This window comes from Fragaria vesca, linkage group LG7, assembly GCF_000184155.1.
Source record: "Fragaria vesca subsp. vesca linkage group LG7, FraVesHawaii_1.0, whole genome shotgun sequence".
NCBI classification, from domain to species: domain Eukaryota; kingdom Viridiplantae; phylum Streptophyta; class Magnoliopsida; order Rosales; family Rosaceae; genus Fragaria; species Fragaria vesca.
Genome location: NC_020497.1, coordinates 20,066,209 through 20,087,624, shown reverse-complemented (window position 1 = coordinate 20,087,624; position 21,416 = coordinate 20,066,209). Strand labels below are relative to the sequence as shown.

The 21,416-nt window shown below is 38.7% G+C and overlaps 5 protein-coding genes across 5 annotated transcripts in view; 1 reads left to right on the top strand and 4 right to left on the bottom strand.

Annotated features, from left to right (window-relative positions):
- Positions 1-35: 35 nt before the first annotated feature.
- Positions 36-6,800, top strand: LOC101313856. Its single transcript, XM_004309012.1, has 16 exons — positions 36-456; positions 578-645; positions 757-933; positions 1,035-2,366; positions 2,825-2,997; positions 3,209-3,455; positions 3,623-3,715; positions 3,797-3,937; positions 4,055-4,147; positions 4,690-4,977; positions 5,144-5,232; positions 5,440-5,491; positions 5,573-5,629; positions 5,715-5,867; positions 6,097-6,177; positions 6,329-6,800. Exons 1-16 carry the CDS (start codon positions 36-38, stop codon positions 6,413-6,415), a joined length of 3,552 nt encoding a protein of 1,183 aa, XP_004309060.1. The 3' UTR covers positions 6,416-6,800.
- A 1,539-nt stretch (positions 6,801-8,339) lies between these two features.
- On the bottom strand, positions 8,340-9,377 carry LOC101310463 (protein ODORANT1-like). Its single transcript, XM_004307779.1, has 2 exons — positions 9,061-9,377; positions 8,340-8,940 (listed from the first exon to the last, which is right to left on the bottom strand). Exons 1-2 carry the CDS (start codon positions 9,321-9,323, stop codon positions 8,451-8,453), a joined length of 753 nt encoding a protein of 250 aa, XP_004307827.1. The 5' UTR covers positions 9,324-9,377; the 3' UTR covers positions 8,340-8,450.
- A 2,820-nt stretch (positions 9,378-12,197) lies between these two features.
- Positions 12,198-13,325, bottom strand: LOC101310165 (putative disease resistance protein At3g14460-like). Its single transcript, XM_004307778.1, has 2 exons — positions 12,682-13,325; positions 12,198-12,541 (listed from the first exon to the last, which is right to left on the bottom strand). The coding sequence occupies exon 1, from the start codon at positions 13,306-13,308 to the stop codon at positions 12,718-12,720; it is 591 nt and encodes a 196-aa protein (XP_004307826.1). The 5' UTR covers positions 13,309-13,325; the 3' UTR covers positions 12,198-12,541; positions 12,682-12,717.
- A 1,113-nt stretch (positions 13,326-14,438) lies between these two features.
- The window catches only part of LOC101310948 (putative disease resistance protein At3g14460-like), a 192,395-nt gene continuing 185,417 nt past the window's right edge, over positions 14,439-21,416 (bottom strand). The window contains exons 11-17 of the mRNA XM_004309003.1: positions 16,544-16,735; positions 16,323-16,405; positions 15,686-15,843; positions 15,518-15,605; positions 15,366-15,440; positions 15,197-15,282; positions 14,439-15,009 (exon numbers count right to left, since the gene is read on the bottom strand). The gene's annotated coding sequence lies outside the window, so the exon portion shown is untranslated. The remainder of the gene's footprint in view (positions 15,010-15,196; positions 15,283-15,365; positions 15,441-15,517; positions 15,606-15,685; positions 15,844-16,322; positions 16,406-16,543; positions 16,736-21,416) is intronic.
- Positions 16,912-21,066, bottom strand: LOC101313564 (putative disease resistance protein At3g14460-like). Its single transcript, XM_004309011.1, has 2 exons — positions 18,016-21,066; positions 16,912-17,676 (listed from the first exon to the last, which is right to left on the bottom strand). Exons 1-2 carry the CDS (start codon positions 21,064-21,066, stop codon positions 16,912-16,914), a joined length of 3,816 nt encoding a protein of 1,271 aa, XP_004309059.1.

The window sequence follows — 21,416 nt, the reverse complement described above, 5'->3', positions numbered from 1 at the left end:
CCCGAATCCAAACCCAAACCCGAACCCTTCTCTCCATGTCGAGCGATCCGAATCCAAAGCCACCGCATCCCACCTCAGCCGCCGACACCAACGCTGACCCCGCCGCCGCGTCGTCTCCGACTCATGCTTCTCCGTCCAGAGCCAAGCTCCGTAAGATTCCTCCCATCCCGATTCGCCGGAGCCCTAGGCATCTGGCCGAGGTTAACGAAGAGAGCGAAGAAGAAGAAGAAGGAGACGACGACGAAGATGACGACGACGACGAAGACGAAGACGATTTCAGGGAGCGGAGAGAGACCACGCCGATCCTATTGGCGGCGTCGCTAGGGCTCAATCACATCAGGACTCGATCGGCGCCGTCGCCGCTTCGATTCTCCTCCTCCGCCTGCGGCGGGCCTCTAACTCTCGCCGAGGAATCGAATCATATGAACTACACGGTCAAGGCAAAGCCCCAACCAGGTCTCAATTTCGCTGATTCAAATTGCCTATTAACTTTTCTGTAAAATTGTTGATCAATATTAGTTTAGGAATTTTTCAATTTTGAAATTGATCCTGAAATTATTTACGATTTTGTTTATAGTGAAATTTGTGAACTCGAATCAATCAAAATCGCTGAAAATTCCATCACCGCTCAATCCTGTGTCTGAGGTACATGAAATTTTTATATGAATTTCTGCTTAGTAAATAGTAGGTTGGTGAAATTTTGGTAGCTCATGAGCTTGATCGCTATTTGTTTTGTATGTATTGTATTGTTGGCAGGGTAGTCATGCCGGTCTTACAAAGGAAATGCAGTCCCCTCGGTTTCAGGCGATACTGCGAGTTACGAGTGGACGAAAGAAGAGAACACCTGACATCAAGAGTTTCTCTCATGAACTTGATTCCAAAGGAGTTCGACCATTTCCTGTGTGGAAGTCCCGTGCATTCGGGCATATGGAGGTGACATTACCCTCACCTGTGTATGTATTTTGTTTATGCCTTTCGTAATTTTTAAGTTTTCCTCTAATTTCATTAGATTTTGTGGCTATTGGAAATTTTAGGAGGTTTTGGTGGCGCTCAGGGCAAGATTTGAGAGGTTAAAGGATGAGGTTGATGTTGATTTAGGTGCATTTGCGGGTGATTTGGTGGGTATACTTGAGAAGTCTTCTGAGTCTCACCCTGAGTGGAAAGAGGATTTTGAGGATTTGCTAATTGTTGCACGGCAGTGTGCAAAGATGTCTGCTAACGAATTTTGGATCAAGTGTGAAGCCATTGTACAGAAGTTGGATGACCGGCGTCAAGAGCTACCAATGGGGGCCCTGAAACAAGCACATACTCGTCTTCTTTTCATTCTTACTCGGTGCACACGGCTTGTGCAGTTCCAGAAAGAGAGTGGTTATGAGGAAGAGCACGTTCTTAGTCTTCACCAGCTCAGTGACCTTGGTGTTTACCCGGAACAGATTATGGATGGTGCAGAACGGAAGGTGAAAGATGCAAATGAGAAGCTTAAGAAGTCTCGTGAGCAAGAAAGAGCTAGTGGAGCTGATGCTGTGGAGGTTAGCACTGCCAAGAGTGTTGAATCTACTAGTAGCTATAGGATGTCATCTTGGAAAAAACTTCCATCCGCTGCTGAGAAAAAGCAGAAAGATGCTGATGCTGCTAGTACACCATCTACGGACAAATCAGAACGTTTGCAAGGAAAAGATAAAACAAAAACTTGTGGCGACTACCTTACTGAGAATCTGGATACTCCATCATCCCCTCATGAACACTTAGAGATGTCCACAAGTGCACAAACAGTATCTTGGGTAACAATTGGGGAGCAAAATGTTACGTATGATAATTTGATGATCTGTCGGATATGTGAGGTTGAAATACCAACTGTACATGTAGAGGAGCACTCTCGAATATGTACAATTGCTGACAGATGTGACTTGAAGGGCTTAACTGTGAATGAAAGACTTGAAAGAGTTGCTGAAGCTCTTGAAAGGATAATGGAATCTCGGATACCAAAAAATGTTGATTCACAAGAGACAAGTTTTGATGTCACAAAAGTGTATCCATCAACTCTCCATGAAGATTTTGATGCCAAAAAGAAAAAAAACAACCATGAAAATTTAGAACTCAAACAAAATGACTTGCTTCCTCGTTACCCTGAAGACATGCTTGATTGTGTTCCTGATGCCGACAATTCTTTTGTCATGGAAGATCTTAATATTATGTCTGACATGTCATGTGAAGCACGTTCTGCTTTGACACCTGAACAAGGCACCAGAACCTCATCCGCAGGAAGCTCCACGCCAAGATCACCACTTTTAACACCTAGAACCACTCATATTGAGATGCTGTTGAGTGGAAGGGGAACATTACCAGAACTCGAGAATTGTCAGCAGGTGGCATGCTTACGTTTTCAATCAGCCAGTAGTTTTTGCCTTTTTGGTTATACTCTTTTCTCTCAAACTTGAACATAGTACTCTTTCCGTGTCTGATGTTTGTTCTGCAACTGAAAGTTCTGTGAATGCACTTTCTTAATGGATGCCCTGGCTTTCGTAAAAAACTTTTTTTCTTTTTCCTTTTCTTTTCACAGGTTTTACTTACATTCAAGTTAATAGTTATTTTCACCTTCTGAGTTCTTAACTACACTCCTACAGTACAGCTCTTGTGCTGTTATGTGGCTACCCATGTCAGTATATGCTTAGTGTTGTGGCTTATCGCCTTTGTTTCATTACGTAACATATAGATATATTAATGAATTTTACAGGACTAGTTTCATCATTTAATTTCATTGGTTGGATGTTTCATGACTTTTGTGTTATGATGCTCATAAAATAATCAGACCATGGATTGACAGATACACAAACTACTGGATATCGCTCGTTCTGTTGCAAATGTTAGCCATTGCAACTACAGTGCATTGGAATATATGCTTGAACAACTAGAAGACCTAAAATATGCTATCCAGGACAGGAAGGTGGATGCCCTTGTTGTAGAGACTTTTGGTAGACGCATTGAAAAATTATTGCAGTAAGTTGAAGTTAAACTGTATTACTGTTTTTTTTTTCTTGGGTGGTTTGTACAAATGTAAATTTGCCCAGGTTGCCTCAATTTGGCCATTAACAAAATAACTAACTTTTAGCTTCTATACCTATTATACTTTCCATGTTTCCTCAAATGATTGATTATTATTTAATATCCTTAAAGCATCTCTGATTTGTATCACATTTGAACCGTACAGGGAAAAATATGTACATCTTTGTGGGCAGATAGAAGATGAGAAATTGGATGCATCAAATGGTATGGCAGACGAAGAAAGTTCAGTGGAAGATGATACAGTTCGTAGTCTACGTACCAGCCCCATGAATCCATCTAAGGATCGAACATCAATTGAAGATTTTGAAATAATAAAGCCTATAAGCAGGGGTGCATTTGGACGAGTTTTTCTTGCCAGAAAACGAGCGACTGGTGATCTATTTGCTATTAAGGTCTGCTTAATTTTACATATTGTGGATGAAAATGCTGTACACTGTTCCTTTTTCTTTCCATATGAAAGGAAGAATATTTAAGGCCATGGACTTTTATGCTGTTTTCAGCATGTAAGCTTGAGACAATCTGTTTTCACAGCTCATTATTGGTGGAACATTTTTTTCAGGTATTAAAAAAGGCTGATATGATTCGTAAGAATGCAGTTGAAAGTATTTTGGCAGAGCGTAACATCCTTATATTGGTTCGCAATCCTTTTGTGGTGAGTGATCCCCATAACGTGTTTGTACATTAAGAATGCATTACAAGTGGACATGAATCTGACACTTCTGGTGATGAGCAGGTCCGATTTTTCTATTCCTTCACATGCAGGGAAAATCTTTATCTTGTCATGGAATACTTAAATGGTGGAGATCTTTACTCTTTATTGAGAAATCTAGGCTGCTTAGATGAAGATATGGCCCGTGTATATATTGCAGAAGTTGTAAGGACAATCTAATCTTCACCTCCCCAGTTTTTATTTTTATTTTTTATGTCCACTTCAAAGTTTTTCATACTCAATGATGTTATAAAGCATGACTGATATCCTCTACTTTCTCAGGTTCTTGCTTTGGAGTATCTACATTCATTAAATGTTATTCATAGAGACTTAAAGCCAGACAACTTGTTGATTGGTCAAGATGGTCACATCAAGGTCAATATCTTGCGGTTTTAGTTCTTGAATGTCATAGAACTCCTCTTGTAAATAGCTGAAGATACATTTGGCAATAGTATGAGCACTCTGGTCTTTTACAATCATGTTTCATTTTGCATCTTTACATTCTAGCTAGTGAACGGATATTTATATCAAACAAAAGCAACCTCCAACAACCTGAATTTAGGGGAAATTAGATGAATAATTTCATGTTAGCATGTTAGTCTTTCTATATTGTATTTTCAATCATACTTGGCTTTGTTTCTCTTTTTGTTTCTGTTTATCTGATTGATAATTTTTGTTTGGCCGAGGATTGATGAATTTTCCTTCATTTATAGCAACTTCTTACAGTTGCTTCCTTCGTGTTTTATTTTTGTGTTTATGTAATCTATGCACTACATGGAGACTACCTTCTGTCAAAATCTGTTAGGATATCTATAGTTACTTCCTTGAATTTCCACATGTTCAGGAAGTGAAGTGTGCATCCTCCATGAAGACTTTACTTGTTGCCTCTGACAACTGCTAATGCATTACTGTTACAGTTGACAGATTTCGGGCTCTCCAAGGTTGGTCTAATCAGCAGCACTGATGACTTATCAGGTCCATCAGTTGGTGATACTTGTTTTGTAGGAGATGATGAACCGAAAAGTCCATCTTCATCTGAGAGGTCAGAGCGCCAAAAACACTCAGTTGTTGGCACCCCCGATTATTTGGCACCTGAAATACTTCTTGGCATGGGACATAGTGCAACTGCTGATTGGTGGTCTGTGGGTGTTATACTTTTCGAGCTACTTGTTGGCCTTCCACCATTCAATGCAGAACATCCTCAGGTAGTGAATCCAAATTCCAGAACAGTTCATAATGTTTATCATTGAGCCCTGAGCTCTGAATGATTTTTTTGTGATTCTTATAACTGTGAATATTTTAAATATTTTTCAAGTCATAATCATTGATGGAGAAATTTGACAATATGCTTATGTGTCCTCTTTATTGCAGAAAATTTTCAATAATATAATAAACAGAGATATCCCCTGGCCTAAGGTACCTGAGGAGATGAGCAAAGAAGCATATGACTTAATTGACCAGTAAGAATAATATGAAGAGATCTGTGCATTTTCTGGATGTACTAGCTATAAAACTAGTGTGAATTTCTGATATTAGGGAAATTTTGTCAATCAGCCTTTTCATTTAAAAGACACTCATTTTGTTGGATTTAAAGTACCTGCAATCCTCTCATTTTTCAAAGCAGTATATCTTCGTTGCTCTTACTTTGCCTCTACACTCCTTGTCAGATTACTGACTGAAAACCCAGTTCAAAGACTTGGAGCAACAGGTGCTAGGGAGGTAATTTGCTGAATAACTATTAACAGAAGTTGCATGCAAGTCGGATGATGATTAAAATATGTGTTCGGACTTCTCTGGCAGGTTAAGCAACATATTTTTTTCAAGGATATAAACTGGGATACACTAGCTAGGCAGAAGGTGAGTTCAAGTTATATTTTTGTTGATGTTTTGAGACGATTGTTTATAAATCAGTGATATCTAAGACTACCTTTATTGGACGCAGGCTATGTTCATACCTTCAACGGATGCACATGACACAAGTTATTTCATGAGCCGGTACATATGGAATCCAGAAGATGAGCATGTTATTGGAGGCAGTGACTTTGATGACCTGACTGATACTTGCAGCAGTGGTTCATATATTCAAGATGAAGACGTAAGATGCTTCTGTATATTATTATCTTTAATCTTAATGCACTTGGAGCTTCTAAAGCATGCCCCCAAAGAACTGATTTGGAAGTGACTTGAAAAGCCTGTGATAATGATGCTTTAAAATTTTGCCATTAAAATGCTTGTTAAATCAACCATCTGATCCAAGTTTGGCTCTCTTACATCCTAGTGACATTACTAATTTGGTTGCCTCACCATCTATGTCTCTTATACAGGGGGATGAGTGCGGTAGTTTGGCAGACTTCAGTGCTCCAGCCCTCGACGTGCAGTACTCATTTAGTAACTTCTCATTTAAGGTAAGGGGTCTGACCTAAGATAATTTATCTACTTTAAGACTAAAAGGATGCCATACAGTAATGAAATGATGGCGGTTTGTGTAGATAGCTCTTTAGCTCACCTTATTACACTCAAATTGAGCTGAATTTTTTCTACCTTTTCTGTTCTCAGAACTTGTCTCAGCTGGCTTCCATCAATTACGATCTTGTAGTGAAGACCAAGGAATCACCAGACGCCTCCAAGTCATCTGTTCCATGACAATAGAAATTCTGCTATGAGCCTTTAACCCCTACAGGCTCCAACCTAGGATCAGGTTACTATCACGTCTCACCTATCTGCAGATATAGTTTCTTGAAGAAAGTCCTCGACTTGAATGGTTCAGCAAGTGCCTCATCCGTTCGGTGAATAACAGTGTTCCTCTATTAGACAAAGGTAGTGTCATCTTGAATCGAGTCTAGTTAGTGTCATCCACTTATTTCGTTGCATTTCATTCGATTGCAGACAAACTTGTTTAGTTTTTCTTTCTCTATTGAGTCTTAACCACGCATGTCTTGTATATATCTTTTCAGTAGAAGAAAACTTTGCACCCTTGTTTTGTTAGTGAGGTTCGAAATCGGCAAGTAGGCAATCATACTCTTTCTCATACATATCTTCTTGTCTAAGAGCAACTCGGTCATTAGGTGAACATTTAAAATGCCCCTCAAATCGCTTATAGTTCTTTGGTGTAAGATACAGCTTTGCTGTGTTATGCGCCGTAAAGAATACAAAGCGGAGGTTGTGTGGAATGCTTATGTAAGAGAATAACTGCAAGTGAAACAAGGACGCACTTGGCTTTTCTTTATTTTCTTAGAAAACAAGAAACATGTGTATATTAAACTAGGGATTTGATCTTTCTGACTCCCACATTCGAAATGTTTGTTTTCATGTGAATCATGTCAAGATTTAGACAGACCATCTCTTTGTAACTTATACAAACATCAAATATTGTTTTTTACTTGTGATGTGCATATAAAGCCAAACTAAAACAACGTGATTGAAAGGAAATAAAGTGATTGGAAATGTGTTATATGACTATGGTGCTCTGAATTATTCTGGTATGGTTGGTATATTTTATTTCGCACTTGATTTATTTTACATAATACACAATCATATAAAGCAAAATTGACCTACCTCTTCCCCTTTAAAAAGTTTTTATTACAATTAAAAGTGCCAATTACTTTGTATTATTGCCTTCTTGTATTCTTGAGATGACTTGCTGTAATTAGTAGCATACATATCTAATCCATAGAGGTGCTAATAGTAAAGAAAATTGGCTTATACAGACAAAGTAGTATGAGACCGGAATCTCTTCCTCCATATAAGTTATGGGATAGGGAGAAAATTAAGCTTCTAATTTTAAGGATACGTTTGCAACAAGTTTGGCTTCTCTTTCAAGAATTGATGTCTCACCATAAAATTATCAAGAAATTGACAATTTGACCATCAAAATTTTATATAATGAAGAAAGAACTCTGGCATTTCATTGTTGTTAATAAGTAAATAAGTTGTCCAGATGACAACCTTTATACAGTCGCAATAATTTGAGTTTCATTAATTAAAGTTTGAGAACAGTCGCACTTATTCCTGGTGTTTAATCATTTTTTTTTTTTTTTACTTTATTATTCATTAGATCAAGTATATATAGGATGGTTATCATACAATTTGGTGCAACACTACGAAAGGAGAGGTGATATACTTTGGATCAACCCATGATTCTTTAAAACCTTGTTCTTCATACCTTCTGTATATAAATTAATCATACTAGATATAATAATTGTTTCATAAACTTTGGCCCTTTTTTAATAGAAGTGGTCCGTTTTGGGGTGATGTGACGCTTAGATTAGAGTTGGTATCAACTCTATCTCTGTTACGATAGTGAAGTTAAAAAACTTTTTACATAAGCTATCATGTACTTTGCAAAGGGACACCCTACCAACCAAACCCTAGTTTTGATGGCATTGGCTGATTTAGAACTTTTCTGGATTTTGATTTACATGTGTTCCACTTGGCGTTCGGTGGGAACTTTTCAAGAATAGAAAATTATCAGAGTGCTGAAGTGAGCTTCAGATGAGCAAGTGATTTCTTAAACAAATTGATGGGGTCTTTTCTTTCTTCAACCTCATCATTTATCAGACAGAAAAGTGAAGTGTCAAATCTTTTTCACATTGCTAGGTAAACTATCTGGGGATTTGCATAATGCATACCACCATTCTGTGTTGTAGTACTGCTTGTAATATGAACATGTCCCTGTTATTTAATTGATACAATTTCCAAGCTCGAAATCTTCAACCCCAAAATCCTTACAATCCATAAACCAAGCTGACGAGCTATCCTCTGATGAAGTTGAAGACAAGCCAAGATCATTGTAACCGTCTTCCACAGCTGGAAAACTCCATGACCAATCCTCTAGAAACGTATCAGATAATATGTAACTCACCAAAGGGTCATCTTCAACGTTAGCATCGGCCTCAATTAGTGATTGAGCTTCATTGCTCGTGGAATTCTCAGTTGCAGAGCTGCCATTTTCGTTGCCGGAGACTCCGTGCTCCGGTATGTTCACACTTTGTTGAATATTGGCTTCACAAGGCGTTTCTTGTGGGGTTGTAGTGACTTGTTTTTGGAGAGGCACATGAGTAATTGGATCAATCCCCATCTTAATAAGTTTTTTCTTGATGTGTGTATTCCAGTGATTCTTGATCTCATTGTCTGTTCTGCCAGGCAATCTTGCTGCAATTTTTGACCACCTACACAACAAAAATCACAATCCACAACTATACTGATCAGCTAAGAAATTAAGGTAGCTAGGCTATAGTCCAAGTATATATATAGGATGATAGAAATGAAGTGAGCATATGGTAAAGAACCTATTGCCAAGACTAGCATGGAGGTCAATAACAAGCTGCTCCTCAGCTTCATTGAGTAGCCCTCGCTTCAAGTCAGGCCGCAGATAATTAGTCCAGCGGAGGCGGCAGCTCTTGCCGCAGCGACGCAGGCCGGCGAGCTTGGGGACTGCGCGCCAGCAGCATTGACCGTGAGTGAGGATGAAATTCACCAATTTCTTGTCCTCCTCGGCGGTCCATGGACCTTTCTTGACACCAAGCTTGTCACAACAAGGTTGCCTGCCCATCACTTTGTGCTAGTACTACACCTTTGCTTAGCTTCGCACCAATCTTTGCAACTCCAAGAGAGCCTAAGCCCCACTCACCCACCTTTATATATTGGTGAGTAGTGACTGCCTAGCTTTTAGGAGAAAACAGAAAAAGATGAAAAAGAAAGTACTAGTCTCACGCTTGACGTTTATGCGTGTATGACACAACTGATTCTTGGACCAAAGTAACGTCGATAGTTACCATGGTATTTATCATTATTATTCTTTTAGCATATAACATGCATATTCTTACGCTTTCGCGTAAGTTCAATCTATTGTATCTATTTTTATGAAAGAAAAAACTCATGAATGTTCGTAGGTAACTTCTTTGATGCAACACAAAAACAACTATTTCAACTTACTTAAATTCTTACAAGTTTCGTATTTAATGAGAAATAAATAAAGACGGTTTTCTTCCGTACCCTGATAAATTAATGAGTGTACATTAATTCATTGATCCGAGCTTTTTATGATGAGTTATTCTAATGAACCTACTCAACGTATATAATAAATTATATCCATATAACCTGTCCAAGATGATTCTTCTACTATTATATGCAGTAGTAGGGTAGTCATTGCTAATCAAACTTTTATTCATGCCAATTTTTATTGTAAAGCTCCTTCATTGATAAGAGGATAATGTATTTTTCTTCGGTAGAGATCAAAACAGAAACATATTCTCTTGCTTTTCTTGATGATCCATAGAAAAAAACATACATGGTTTAAGGAAATTCTGGTCCCAAAGGCATAAGCATGCCCAACAAAAAGGTCCTTCACAAGGGTGTCATTCCACTTGCACTGTCCATGATGATGAGTTCATGACAAGAAAATGACTGGGGCGGTGCATGCCTTTGTCCAGAGGATTCGATTTCCCACATTATTATACCATTTATATTGGCATAAATTCATTAAACAAATCATAAAAATCTAAAAATATAAATAACATAAATAAAATTATTATATATACGACGTATAAATACACAGTGTAATAACAAGAAGTTCAAAGAGTCACGCTCCCGATGACAGGGCAAAGGCAGGGGAGGCCCGTAGAGGCACAGAGAGAGTGGAGTAGTGCACCCGCCAGGTGTTTGTGAAAAGTCCTCACAGAAAAGTGCCTGGGACCTAATCTCAACTATGATCCTCCCATTTTCTTATGTTTCCCATTTGTATTTTATTTTTGATCGCATTCACCTTTCTAATTTTCTCTTTTAAAATTTGTGATTTTAGTTCACTATATTTTCAACGTGTCGTGTTCTCACTTCCCTCACTCTTACTTCAGCACTCCATCACCTATATCGTCACCACACTCAAGGCTATAGTCGTGGTTCTTACTAGCTTCACCACAATCTTCTGTCACTTCATTTCAGTTGGGTGCTTATGGTTCAATGACTTCAATCTATCATTTTCCCATCTCAATTCACTCTATGGAGGTCGCAGTTGTATCATAGTTCGACAATATTTTAAAAGTTACGAAAAACTTAATTTCATCTTATTATTCTGCGTCATTTGACATAACTAATTGTTAGTAAATTCAGTAGTAATTCAGATACATTGAATTTCTCAACTTCATGTTCAAATGTGATGTATACAGAGTTTGGATAAATGGAGTTAATTACATTTTAGAAGCGTGACTTCCGATGATATAAAATACTTTGTAGAACCTATGGAGTTTATGAGTGACATCATTATCCGATCAAGTGATATCATTCTCTGAAGGATTGATGTCACTAATGCATCCTCAGTAAACTGAAGCCATGACAATAACATATAATGCCGGATCAAATTTCATAAAGTTTGATCAGCTTTTGTCCAATATTCAACATGCATGTGTGATGTGTAGTAAGCTTATTCACCTGCCTTGGTTGGTCGATCTAGTGTGGGGAGTTGGCTGCATCTAAAGTTATAATACACGATGGTCATAATAAACTTTGAGTGTTAAGGCAGCAAAGCCAATTAGACCAATCCCCAAACTCCATTTTCCAAAAGCAATTTCGATCAAACCCACTAAAGCTATGAGCCTTTGACAAAGTCCCAATAATCTAATGGATCAGTGCTGAGTGCCTCGAGTCTTTTGACGTTTGATTTCTTTCAAAGCAGCGTTTGGTTATGATTGATGGTGTAAGGTGGATAAGGCAACTGTACCATGAGTTTTCATTTGGGTATGATTGGATTAAAGTAGTAGCTAGCTAATGTGGATTTCAAAGAGTGTTGTGGATGAATGATGCTAGATTGAGCACATTTGTATGTCATGCCCTTTGCATGTTCTTTGGATGCAAAGATGATTTGAAATGGTAATGGTAATATAAATATATTTATACATGGTTATGCTTGTTTTACTTCATGTAAGACTCATAGGCTATAGTACGTGGGAAATGAAGTTTTAATACTCGGCTACTCTCATATTGTATAGATCGATCTGTTATACTATTTGATTTGGGTATCAACAGCTAGATGGTAGCCGTTAATGTAGATTTAAGAGTGTTTTATAGGAACTTGATTTTTGTATTCTTAAGCAAAGTTTACCAAATTTCTAATATTTATTTTTATCTAGTTAATTTCATCTCGTTGTTAACTTGCAATCTTCATCACTTCATAGCATATGCAACATGCATAAATTTTGAGTGTTTGAGAGCATTATATTTCGACTCCCTTAAGGAGTCCGATGTATTCAAGTACCTCTGACCCTTTGATCCGCCAACTTCTTGCTGGTTCAAAGACATAAAACTAGATGACATAGATATTACTCCGGTTTATGCTCTCAATCCTCCGATGGAATTGGAGTGTATGAGAGTGTGGCAACTGGCAACTTACAAACTAACCATGGCAGCTTGTTTTTATCAGTAGCACAATTAAGATGACATAAACACATTGTTAAAGAAGAACAGTATGACTGATAAATTTATCCGAATGCATGAGAGACTAGATACAATGCAAACTAATAAAATACCAAATGAAATCACTAGATGCAGTACAATATTTGAAATGAACTTGGAATGCAAGTTGTCCATGCAGTACAATACACCCACTAATAATAACAAATGGAATTGCATTCTGGAAGCTAAGTTTCTTTGATATTGTTTCCACAGACAGTTCTATACAAATTAAACTTTCTGGTAAGGCTGGAATTGAGAATCCAAATTAATATCATATTTTGTGGAGGAAAAGGATGTGATCAACAGTTTTGAGCATTAGGAGACCTGTAGATGGAAGAAATAAAACGTTAGATGTGGAAAACAGAGGAAAGTTTGACAAGCTTCAACATGTTCCCTCGCTTTTCTACATGTATTTGATAACATTATCATCAGTGCGGATGTTGTCTCAAATTACAAGTGCGTACCTGGAAACCACTCCATCGAGGAGTGTTGGTTTTCTCTTATATGTCTTCGCCATTAGTTTCTACGCAAGGGATGTGTGCTATCTTGTGCCGGTATCGTCCTTTGTATCTCTGTTCAAGTAGAGGACAGTTGTCAATATAAAGTCGCTCAAGTGAAAGAGGCAGGCCTTCCTCCACTGGAAGGGTTGTAAGCTTCGGACAGCTGAGGATGGAAAGAAGTTCAAGAGAGGTGAGGAATTGAAAGCCCTTGCTCAGTTTCTTTAGATTTGGGAAGAATCCAATGTCCAAATCAACAAGAGATCTGGGGAGCAGTATCTCCGTCTCCTTTGAATTCTCAGCCGCAGGTGGAAATGACACCAGACCTCCATCATCTTCACCCCTCAGATCCAATTCTCTCAAAGAGGTGAGTCTCTGCAACCCTTGAGATTCCATCAGCGCCTTACAATTCTTGATCTTGTCAATTTCCAGTGATGTTAGGTTGGTGGGGAAGGAAGTTGTAGTTGTCAAACCTTCAAAGTAATCAATTGTCAGATCTTCAAGATTACTGGTGTGCATCATGTCTCTCGCCAACTGTGCCACCTCCAATTTATCGCAATTTTCGATCCATATCTCTCTTGGCCATACATTCATTCTCGGTAACGAAACAAGACTTTGACAATCCAAAACAGTTAATGACTGAAGATTGGTGAGGTGGCACAGGCCCTCGGGTAAGGATTTCAGGTTTGGGCAGTCAGAGATGAAAATTTGTTCGACTTGCCAGCTGTCATCGAGAACCTCTCAGTTATTAGCTCCAGCTGTCCACATTCCCTTATCTTAAGCTGTTTAAGAGACTTGGGTAATTGACATTTGCATAATAAGCACATCAAAGAGGGACAATTCCCTATTCTCAAATCCTCAAGACAAGAAGAAGAAGAACCGTTACCCACCTCCTCCTCTTTCTCTATTAATGACTTCAAATTCCTACAATTCGTGATCTCTATTCTTTCAAGGCTAAGAGAAATCTGGTATTTTGCGATGTGTGAAAGAGATTCATAGAACATGAGTTTTAGAAGGTGTTCTAATTGACAGAACATAAAAATGTTAACAGTCTTTTTTTAATGAATTTTCATGTTTTTCAACTTTGAAAAATTGTAAATAAAATAATCTCGTTAAAGTTGTTGTGTTCCGTCAGTCTGAGAAGCGTTTAAAAATTAAGATTTAAGGGTAGCATATATAACCTTAATAAGAAAACAGTTGATGTGGCTTAAAAGTCAAATGATGTTATAAATTTCATTTTAGTAATTAATCCCCCTTGCTTAATCTTGAAATTTAATCACATTAGCAGATCTAGGTTCTTGAGTATTCTTCTTTACACTTATGAGACAACATCCCTATTTTCATGACAGTTTGGGTCCAAATCCCATAGAGCTTACACCGTACTACTCAGTACCACCACCTAGTCGGCCTATTATATACGAATTAGATTGGATTATATATCAAAATCCATTTCTGGGAAGACCAAAATCCGATAGGGGGAATACATTAGGCATTCTAAATCCCTTAGGAAGATACACATTGCTGGTTATATAATAGCATAGATTTTGTGGACATATTTCACAACAAGACATGATACATATATTTTGAGCACCGCCACAAAGATCGACGCGTTAGAATCCCAACCCAAAAATCAGTCATGTGAAGCAGAGATTTTCTCATCATGTTCTTCCTATCATCTTAGAGACCACAAAAATGATTCGAAAATCTAATACACGAACAGATTTGGCATACAAATTCAAAGCTTTAGAATACCAAACTGAGCACAGGGGTCGAAATAGGCACAAACATTTGAATGCCACCACCATGGAACTACTCGAAGCACAGTTTTACATATCCACTTGTACCTAAATGAGAGCTGTGAGATTGTTTGCATGATCATTCTAGCCAACACACGTAAACAAACAAGAAGTTTCTCATACGTACGTGTCTTGAAGATGAATAAGCTTTACTAGGAAGGATCATTCACCGTGGTAAAGTAAAACATCTGAACCAAAAGAGAAGCGTTCGACGAATCAGACCAAGTTATTCTCAGAAATGATAGCAAAGAAGTATGTCATTCGTATGAATGATCAGTTATGTTGCCTTGGAAGAGGTTGTTACGTTATGTTGACCTCATTCTCTGGTGGTCCTGGTAGTGGGAGAGGCAATGTGCTGAGAGGGCAATGTGCTGAGATAGATGAGACTTTGGGTTCACAGTGTTCACTCATGCTTCTCCCCAGATCTCTTGTTCAATTCAAAGAGGTGATTCCCTGAGTTTGTAACAAAAAGCTCACCATAACTTACACGTCACACCCCCTGCACCAAAACACAGCCAAAGAACTCAATTTGGAGTTCATGTAAATGATAGAAGTTCAAGTTCCAATTCATTCAACAGAAAGTACAAAATATGCATGAGAATGGATAATGCTATACACATAAACTGATATCAATGGTTTAAACAATGAACTGGACACATGTATACACATAACTAAGAAGTGCATACCTTCTTTTCCTTTTGAATCTCTGATGCAACTCCAGCTAGCTACTCCAACCAAAGACTTTGAACTCATCAGATGAACGCTTATAACACTGCAAACAAGCACCAAGGGAAACACATTTGGATGGATAATATATAAATAAGTACAAGCAAAGGCCACTGAAACTAATCTTACTTGAGCTTCTTCTTTACAGCGGCCTCCAGTCCTCCGCAACTCAATCACCAATACAAATTAAAACAGTCCCCCAGCCTGTCATTAGAAAGTCCAATTAGAAAACTGCATGAATCAATGCTACATTACATAAGTACCAATGAGCAGCTTAATACCTTAGTATCACTAATATTATCAGATTCGCACCAGCCAAAAAGCTACCATTGAAGTCCACAATATCAAGTTATCAACCAACATAACCATCTGCCTAGTTCAAAATTTAGTCAGTAGATTAAGAAATGAATTCGGTGTTGATAGGTAAGTAATCTAGAATCTGTGCTTACTTTAGAGCACTGAAACAACAGGGTAATGATGATGACCACCCCATAACATAGAGGTAACAAAAATGTTTTCTCTTTCCACCGTCCCATCTTGAATAGCCTCTGTTAAACCTATTCCCAGGGCATCCTCAGAACCATATATCCTGGCTGTGACAAAATGCCTGTAACGTACCCATTTTCAGATATTTGCCGGAAATTGGAGCATACTACTCTGTAAAGGCTACTACATATATATGTTTTGCTACTAAAACTTACTTACAACACTATCTATAAAAGAGTCTCATGCTGTTGTTCAACATATATGTTTTGCTACTAAATATGTTACATTTAAAAGTTTGAACTATTTACTTTTCGCCATTGATTAAGCAATATAAGTTATCCTTTTAAAAAAGAGACAAATATATACACTCAAACACTCGCCCTTGAGAGTGTTTGAGTGTCACAGTTTACAACCAGCAATGGCAGCTTGTGTTTGATTAGTAGCTTGATTAAGATGACATAATACATTGTTATAAAGCCATTGAATACTACGAGTATTTGAATAGTGATTAGCAAACTAAACTTCAACACAGAATACAAAACTACATGCAATACAGTACAAATTGAGTTGCATTTTCACATCTTAGTGTATTTGACAAACCTCGACAGAGCTGATATTGTTTCTATCACAAACTTCCCGGAAGGGATCGAGTTGAGACTCCAAATGTCATATTATATGGAGACCTGCAGATGGAAGAAATAAAAAGTTCAAATTTAAAACAGAGGAAAGTTTGACAAGCTTCAATATGTTCCTTCACTTTTCAAACATATTTGATAATATTATCATCAGTGCGGATGTTGTCTGAAATTATAACTATTTACCTGTAAAGGACTCTATAACCCATATTGTACGCAAGGGACGCAAAGGACTATCCAGATGGAATTGCATTCTGGAAGCTAAGTTTCTTTGATATTGTTTCCACAGAATTAAACTTTCTGGAATTGAGAATCCAAATTAATATCATATTTTGTGGAGGAAAAGGATGTGATCAACAGTTTTGAGCATTAGGAGACCTGTAGATGGAAGAAATAAAACGTTAGATGTGGAAAACAGAGGAAAGTTTGACAAGCTTCAACATGTTCCCTCGCTTTTCTACATGTATTTGATAACATTATCATCAGTGCGGATGTTGTCTCAAATTACAAGTGCGTACCTGGAAACGACTCGGTCGAGGAGTGTTGGTTTTCTCTTATATGACTTTGTAATTAATTTGTACACAAGGGATGTGTGCTATCTTGTGCCGGTATCGTCCTTTGTATCTCTGTTCAAGTAGAGGACAGTTGTGAATACGAAGTTGTGAAAGAGGCAGGCCTTCCTCCACTGGAAGGGTTGTAAGCTTCGGACAGTTGGAGATCCCAATAATTTCAAGAGAGGTGAGGAATTGAAAGCCCTTGCTCAGTTTCTTTAGATTTGGGAAGCCTGAAATTCTCAAATTAACAAGAGATCTGGGGAGCAGTATCTCCGTCTCCTTTGAATTCTCAGCAGCAGGTGGAAATGACACCAGACCTCCATCATCTTCACCCCTCAGACTCAATTCTCTCAAAGAAGCGAGTCTCTGCAACCCTTGAGATTCCATCAGCGCCTTACAATTCTTGATCTTGTTAATTTCCAGTGATGTTACGTTGGTGGGGAAGGAAGTTGTAGTTGTTAAACCTTCAAAGTAATCAATTTCCAATTTCTCGGTGTGCATCATGTCTCTCGCCAACTGTGCCACCTCCAATTTCTCGCAATCTCCGATGCTCAAATTTCTTGGCCACACATTCATTCTCGGCAACGAAACAAGACTTTGACAATCGTGAACAATTAATGACTGAAGATTGGTGAGGTGGCACAGTCCCTCGGGTAAGGATTTCAGGTTTGGGCAGTTTACGATGAAAATTTCTTTGAGTTGGCAGCTATCATCGAGGAACCTGTCAGTTATTAGCTCCAGCTGTCCACAAAACTCTATCCGAAGCTGTTTAAGAGACCTGGGTAATTGACCTTTGCATAATAAGCACATCAAAGAGGGACATTTGCTTATCTGCAAATGGTCAAGACAAGAAGAAGAAGAACCGTTACCCACCTCCTCCTCTTTCTCTATTAATGACTTCAAATTCCCACAATTCCTGATCTCTATTTTTTTTAGGCTGGGAGAAATCTGGTATTTTGCGAAGTGTGAAAGAGATCCGCAGTACCAAATTTCTATGACTTGGAGACAAGGTGGCAGACCAACATCCGGAAAAGAAACAAGACTTGAACATTCACTTATGTACAGCCCTTGAAGTGATCTAAGGTGATGCAATCCTTCTGGTACCTTCACAAGGCTTCCACACTTGCTTAATTCCAGACGTTCAATATTGCAATCCAGGATTTGCAATTGCACCAACTGCTCTGCTTCAATCCCTAGCTTTTCAACAAGGATCGAGTTGTCTTCGATACACAGACGACCAAGAGAAATCAAGTGTTGCAGTAATCTATCGTCATTTTGAAAGCAACATGTAAGCTCCTCACAACCAGTGATCTTCAACTCTTTAACATTTTTCAAGCTTTTCATGAACGCCTCTGTTTGGAATCTCAATTCTGATACATTTGAAAATGTCAAACTCTCTAGTAACTCAAACTGAACTGTACTTGTGTCGTACACCACCATCTTGCACTTTTCAATGTTTGATCCGTGAAGCTGTTTATATTTGGCTACTGAAACCACCAATTCCTCACATCCGCAAATCTCAAGCTGTGCTAGTGAATCCAGATTCTCCGGTAAATCACCCTCCAATTTGGAGCAGTCCTTGATGGAAAGCTTTTTCAGGCAAGAGAAAACTTCAACACCCTCACTTTGTTGGCAAGGATACCACTTCTTCCAATTTTTCAGATTATGTAACTCCAGGGTCTCTAAAGCTTGAAACGGCAAGTCACCTTCTCCATAAAACTCAACACCAACACTCTCCACTGCATTCATATTTTGTATACAAAGTTCTTTGAGACAAGGCAACTGTCCGAATGGTGGCAACAATTGACAATGATTACAACCTTCTAACTTTACCCGCACCATTTTAGTGAATGAAGGATTCCCAATCCATGTTGAAAATTTCAATCCACCATAACCTTTGATGGTGAGCTCTTTGAGCTTGCTATGAGGTTGTAACATGTCAAGCACAATTGCTGCATCTTCTGTTGAGACACTCGAAGAAGACCATTCAAGAAATAGGGCTTCAAGCCTTTCCTTGCTCTTTAAGTTGGCACTCCTGGCATCCTCGACACGAATCACATTTTCTAGTCTTGAGATGTGCAATGTCCCTTGCAGATGCAATAATGACTCGATCTCTCTTACTCCTGATCCACTACCTTTGCCAATAACAAACTCAGGCAATGTTTGGAGGTTAGTCAATTGACCAAGCTGAGGAGGCATTTCTTCCAATGACCGTGTAAATGAATTGTTGAGATGACGCAAATTAACTAGGTTCCTCATGCTTGTGGGCAGTGCCTTCAACTCGTGACAACGTTTCAATAACAATGTCTGCAAGTTGTACAGAGTTGTTGTCGAGTCTGGCAAACTTCTTATCCCAGTGTGGGAGAGATCAAGATACCGTAGATGCTTCAATTCACCAATTGTATCTGGCAACTCGGTTATTCGATAACTTTTCAAAGAGAGGAGTCGTAAGTATTGGAGTTTGGGAAATAAATCAGAAGTAACCTTCGGAGCCAGATAATGAACATAATATGAAGGTGAAAGTGGTAAGAACGTTCGCAAAGATGTAGCTTCAGAATAGACCTCGAACTTCTTAACCCCATCATACTTTCCAAGAATGTAAGACGAATGACGAACCTTGGGCAAACATGTATGTTGCTGCGAGTCATAATTCTGCATGTCCTCCAATCTACAACATGAACTTCCTGCAGCCCAACGTGCCAAATCAGTAACGAGGTCATGCATTATGTACCGCGACTCTGTTTTGCTTGATTTTTGAAACAATGATCTAGACACCAACTCTTGAAAATAGTCACGACCCAAATCTTCCATTTGCTCATGTTCTTTGGGCGGAATCAAACCTTCTGCCATCCACCAAAGGATCAATTGCATCTCCTCAAATTCATAATCATTTGGAAGTATTCCACAGTAGGAGAAACACCGTTTCAAAGTCGAAGGGAGATAATGATAGCTCAGTTTCAATGCTGGAAGGATTTCCTTCTTGTTCTGATCTGATAGAGTCCTCATCTTGTGGTCTAATAAGTCTTCCCATTCGTCTACTTCTTTACAACGTAAAAGCCCACCAAGAGTCCTTGCAACTAACGGTAACCCATTGCATTTTTCTACAATTTTCTCTTTAAGGAACTCAACATCTTCAGGTCTGTTTTTTAACTGTGCATGGTGCTGAAAGAGTTTCCAACATTCATCTTCTGACATCGGGTTCAAGTTATAAGGGCTCCTATCTCCCATCATATTTGCGACTTTGGCGTCACGTGTTGTCACGATGATCTTACTTCCAGCTGCTCCAACACGAAAGGAGGCCTGCAGTGTAGTCCATTGACTATAGCTACAAGTGTGCCAGACATCATCAAGAACAATTAAAAACTTCTTACCAGCCAATTCCTTACTTAACTTCTCCAGAATTGAGTTAAGCTCCTTGAATTCCTGAACTGGAGAGGACGTGACTGATTCCAAAACGGCTGCTGCCACCCTTACAATGTCAAAGTCGTCTGACACAGATACCCATCCTTTTGGGGAAAACTGGCCAGTTGCAGCATCGTTGAATACATGTTTAGCAAGTGTTGTCTTTCCTAGTCCTCCAGTACCGACAATACCAACCACATGATAATTCTCTTGTTTTGAAAGCAAATCATAGAGAATCTTAGCCTTTGCTTCATCCCTTCCGATCACAGGTCCATCAAGTTGATAAGTAGTGGGTGGCATTTTCCATGGCTTTTTAGACACTCCAAGTTTCTTCAAACCAAGCTGCTTCTCTCGAGTGGTTATCTCCTCAAGTCGATCACTTATCTTCTTGATTGCTGAGTTCAGACCAAAATTGGACTTAACTTTAGAGAGTGAGCTCCATAACTTGCTTTTGTTTCCTTGTTGTCTTTCTATCCTCCGCTTCAGCATTTTAGTATCAAATATGTCCAATACATCTTGAAGATCGTAAGACAAATCTCTGAGATCATCCAGCCAGTCTTTTACTGCTCTTTGTGTTAGTTGCTTCTCCTCAGCATCACTCAGCACCGCTTCAATGGCCCTCAACGTTCTAGTCCATTTCTCCAGCACCTTTTTGTCGACCCCCTTAAGGCGTCCGAAGTACTCAGTGATCTCTTGATCCGCCAACTTCTCAAGCAGCACCGGGAGGAATGCACCAAGAACAGCCTCCCCCATCGTTTCTTTTTTGTACAATCGATGTATTCAAAACTGCAGAAAGTGAAGCTAGTAGTTAATTAAGGTACAATTATAGTTGATGCATGCATGCTAGAAAATAATTTAAACAATGAAATGGGTGTTAAATCTGATTTGTTTCCCTTAATTTGCAAGATCGGAAAACATGCACTTACATGAAAAGTTGATTATTTCTTCTGTGAGATCACAACTAAAACACTTGCAACGTTAATTCTTCCACAAGGTGAGCCAAGTCTCTGAGATCATGATCATGACAGACTTTCTTGTTGCAGATCGATCTGATTCCAGCTATACTGCACAAATTAGTAAGCGGATCCAGTTTAATTAGTTCA

What these genes read in the sequence shown, in the direction of transcription:
- LOC101313856 (XM_004309012.1), top strand. Translation starts at nt 36, where the DNA reads ATGTCGAGCGATCCGAATCCAAAGCCACCGCATCCCACCTCAGCCGCC. An exon ending in CAAGGCAAAGCCCCAACCAG is followed by an intron (nt 457 to 577) that starts GTCTCAATTTCG and finishes TTTTGTTTATAG; the next exon opens with TGAAATTTGTGAACTCGAAT. An exon ending in TCAATGCAGAACATCCTCAG is followed by an intron (nt 4,978 to 5,143) that starts GTAGTGAATCCA and finishes TCTTTATTGCAG; the next exon opens with AAAATTTTCAATAATATAAT.
- LOC101310463 (XM_004307779.1), bottom strand. Translation starts at nt 9,323, where the DNA reads ATGGGCAGGCAACCTTGTTGTGACAAGCTTGGTGTCAAGAAAGGTCCA. An exon ending in CATGCTAGTCTTGGCAATAG is followed by an intron (nt 8,941 to 9,060) that starts GTTCTTTACCAT and finishes TTTGTTGTGTAG; the next exon opens with GTGGTCAAAAATTGCAGCAA.
- LOC101310165 (XM_004307778.1), bottom strand. Translation starts at nt 13,308, where the DNA reads ATGAATGTATGGCCAAGAGAGATATGGATCGAAAATTGCGATAAATTG.
- LOC101313564 (XM_004309011.1), bottom strand. Translation starts at nt 21,066, where the DNA reads ATGGGGGAGGCTGTTCTTGGTGCATTCCTCCCGGTGCTGCTTGAGAAG. An exon ending in AGTGTGGAAGCCTTGTGAAG is followed by an intron (nt 17,677 to 18,015) that starts GTACCAGAAGGA and finishes TCTCTTAAACAG; the next exon opens with CTTCGGATAGAGTTTTGTGG.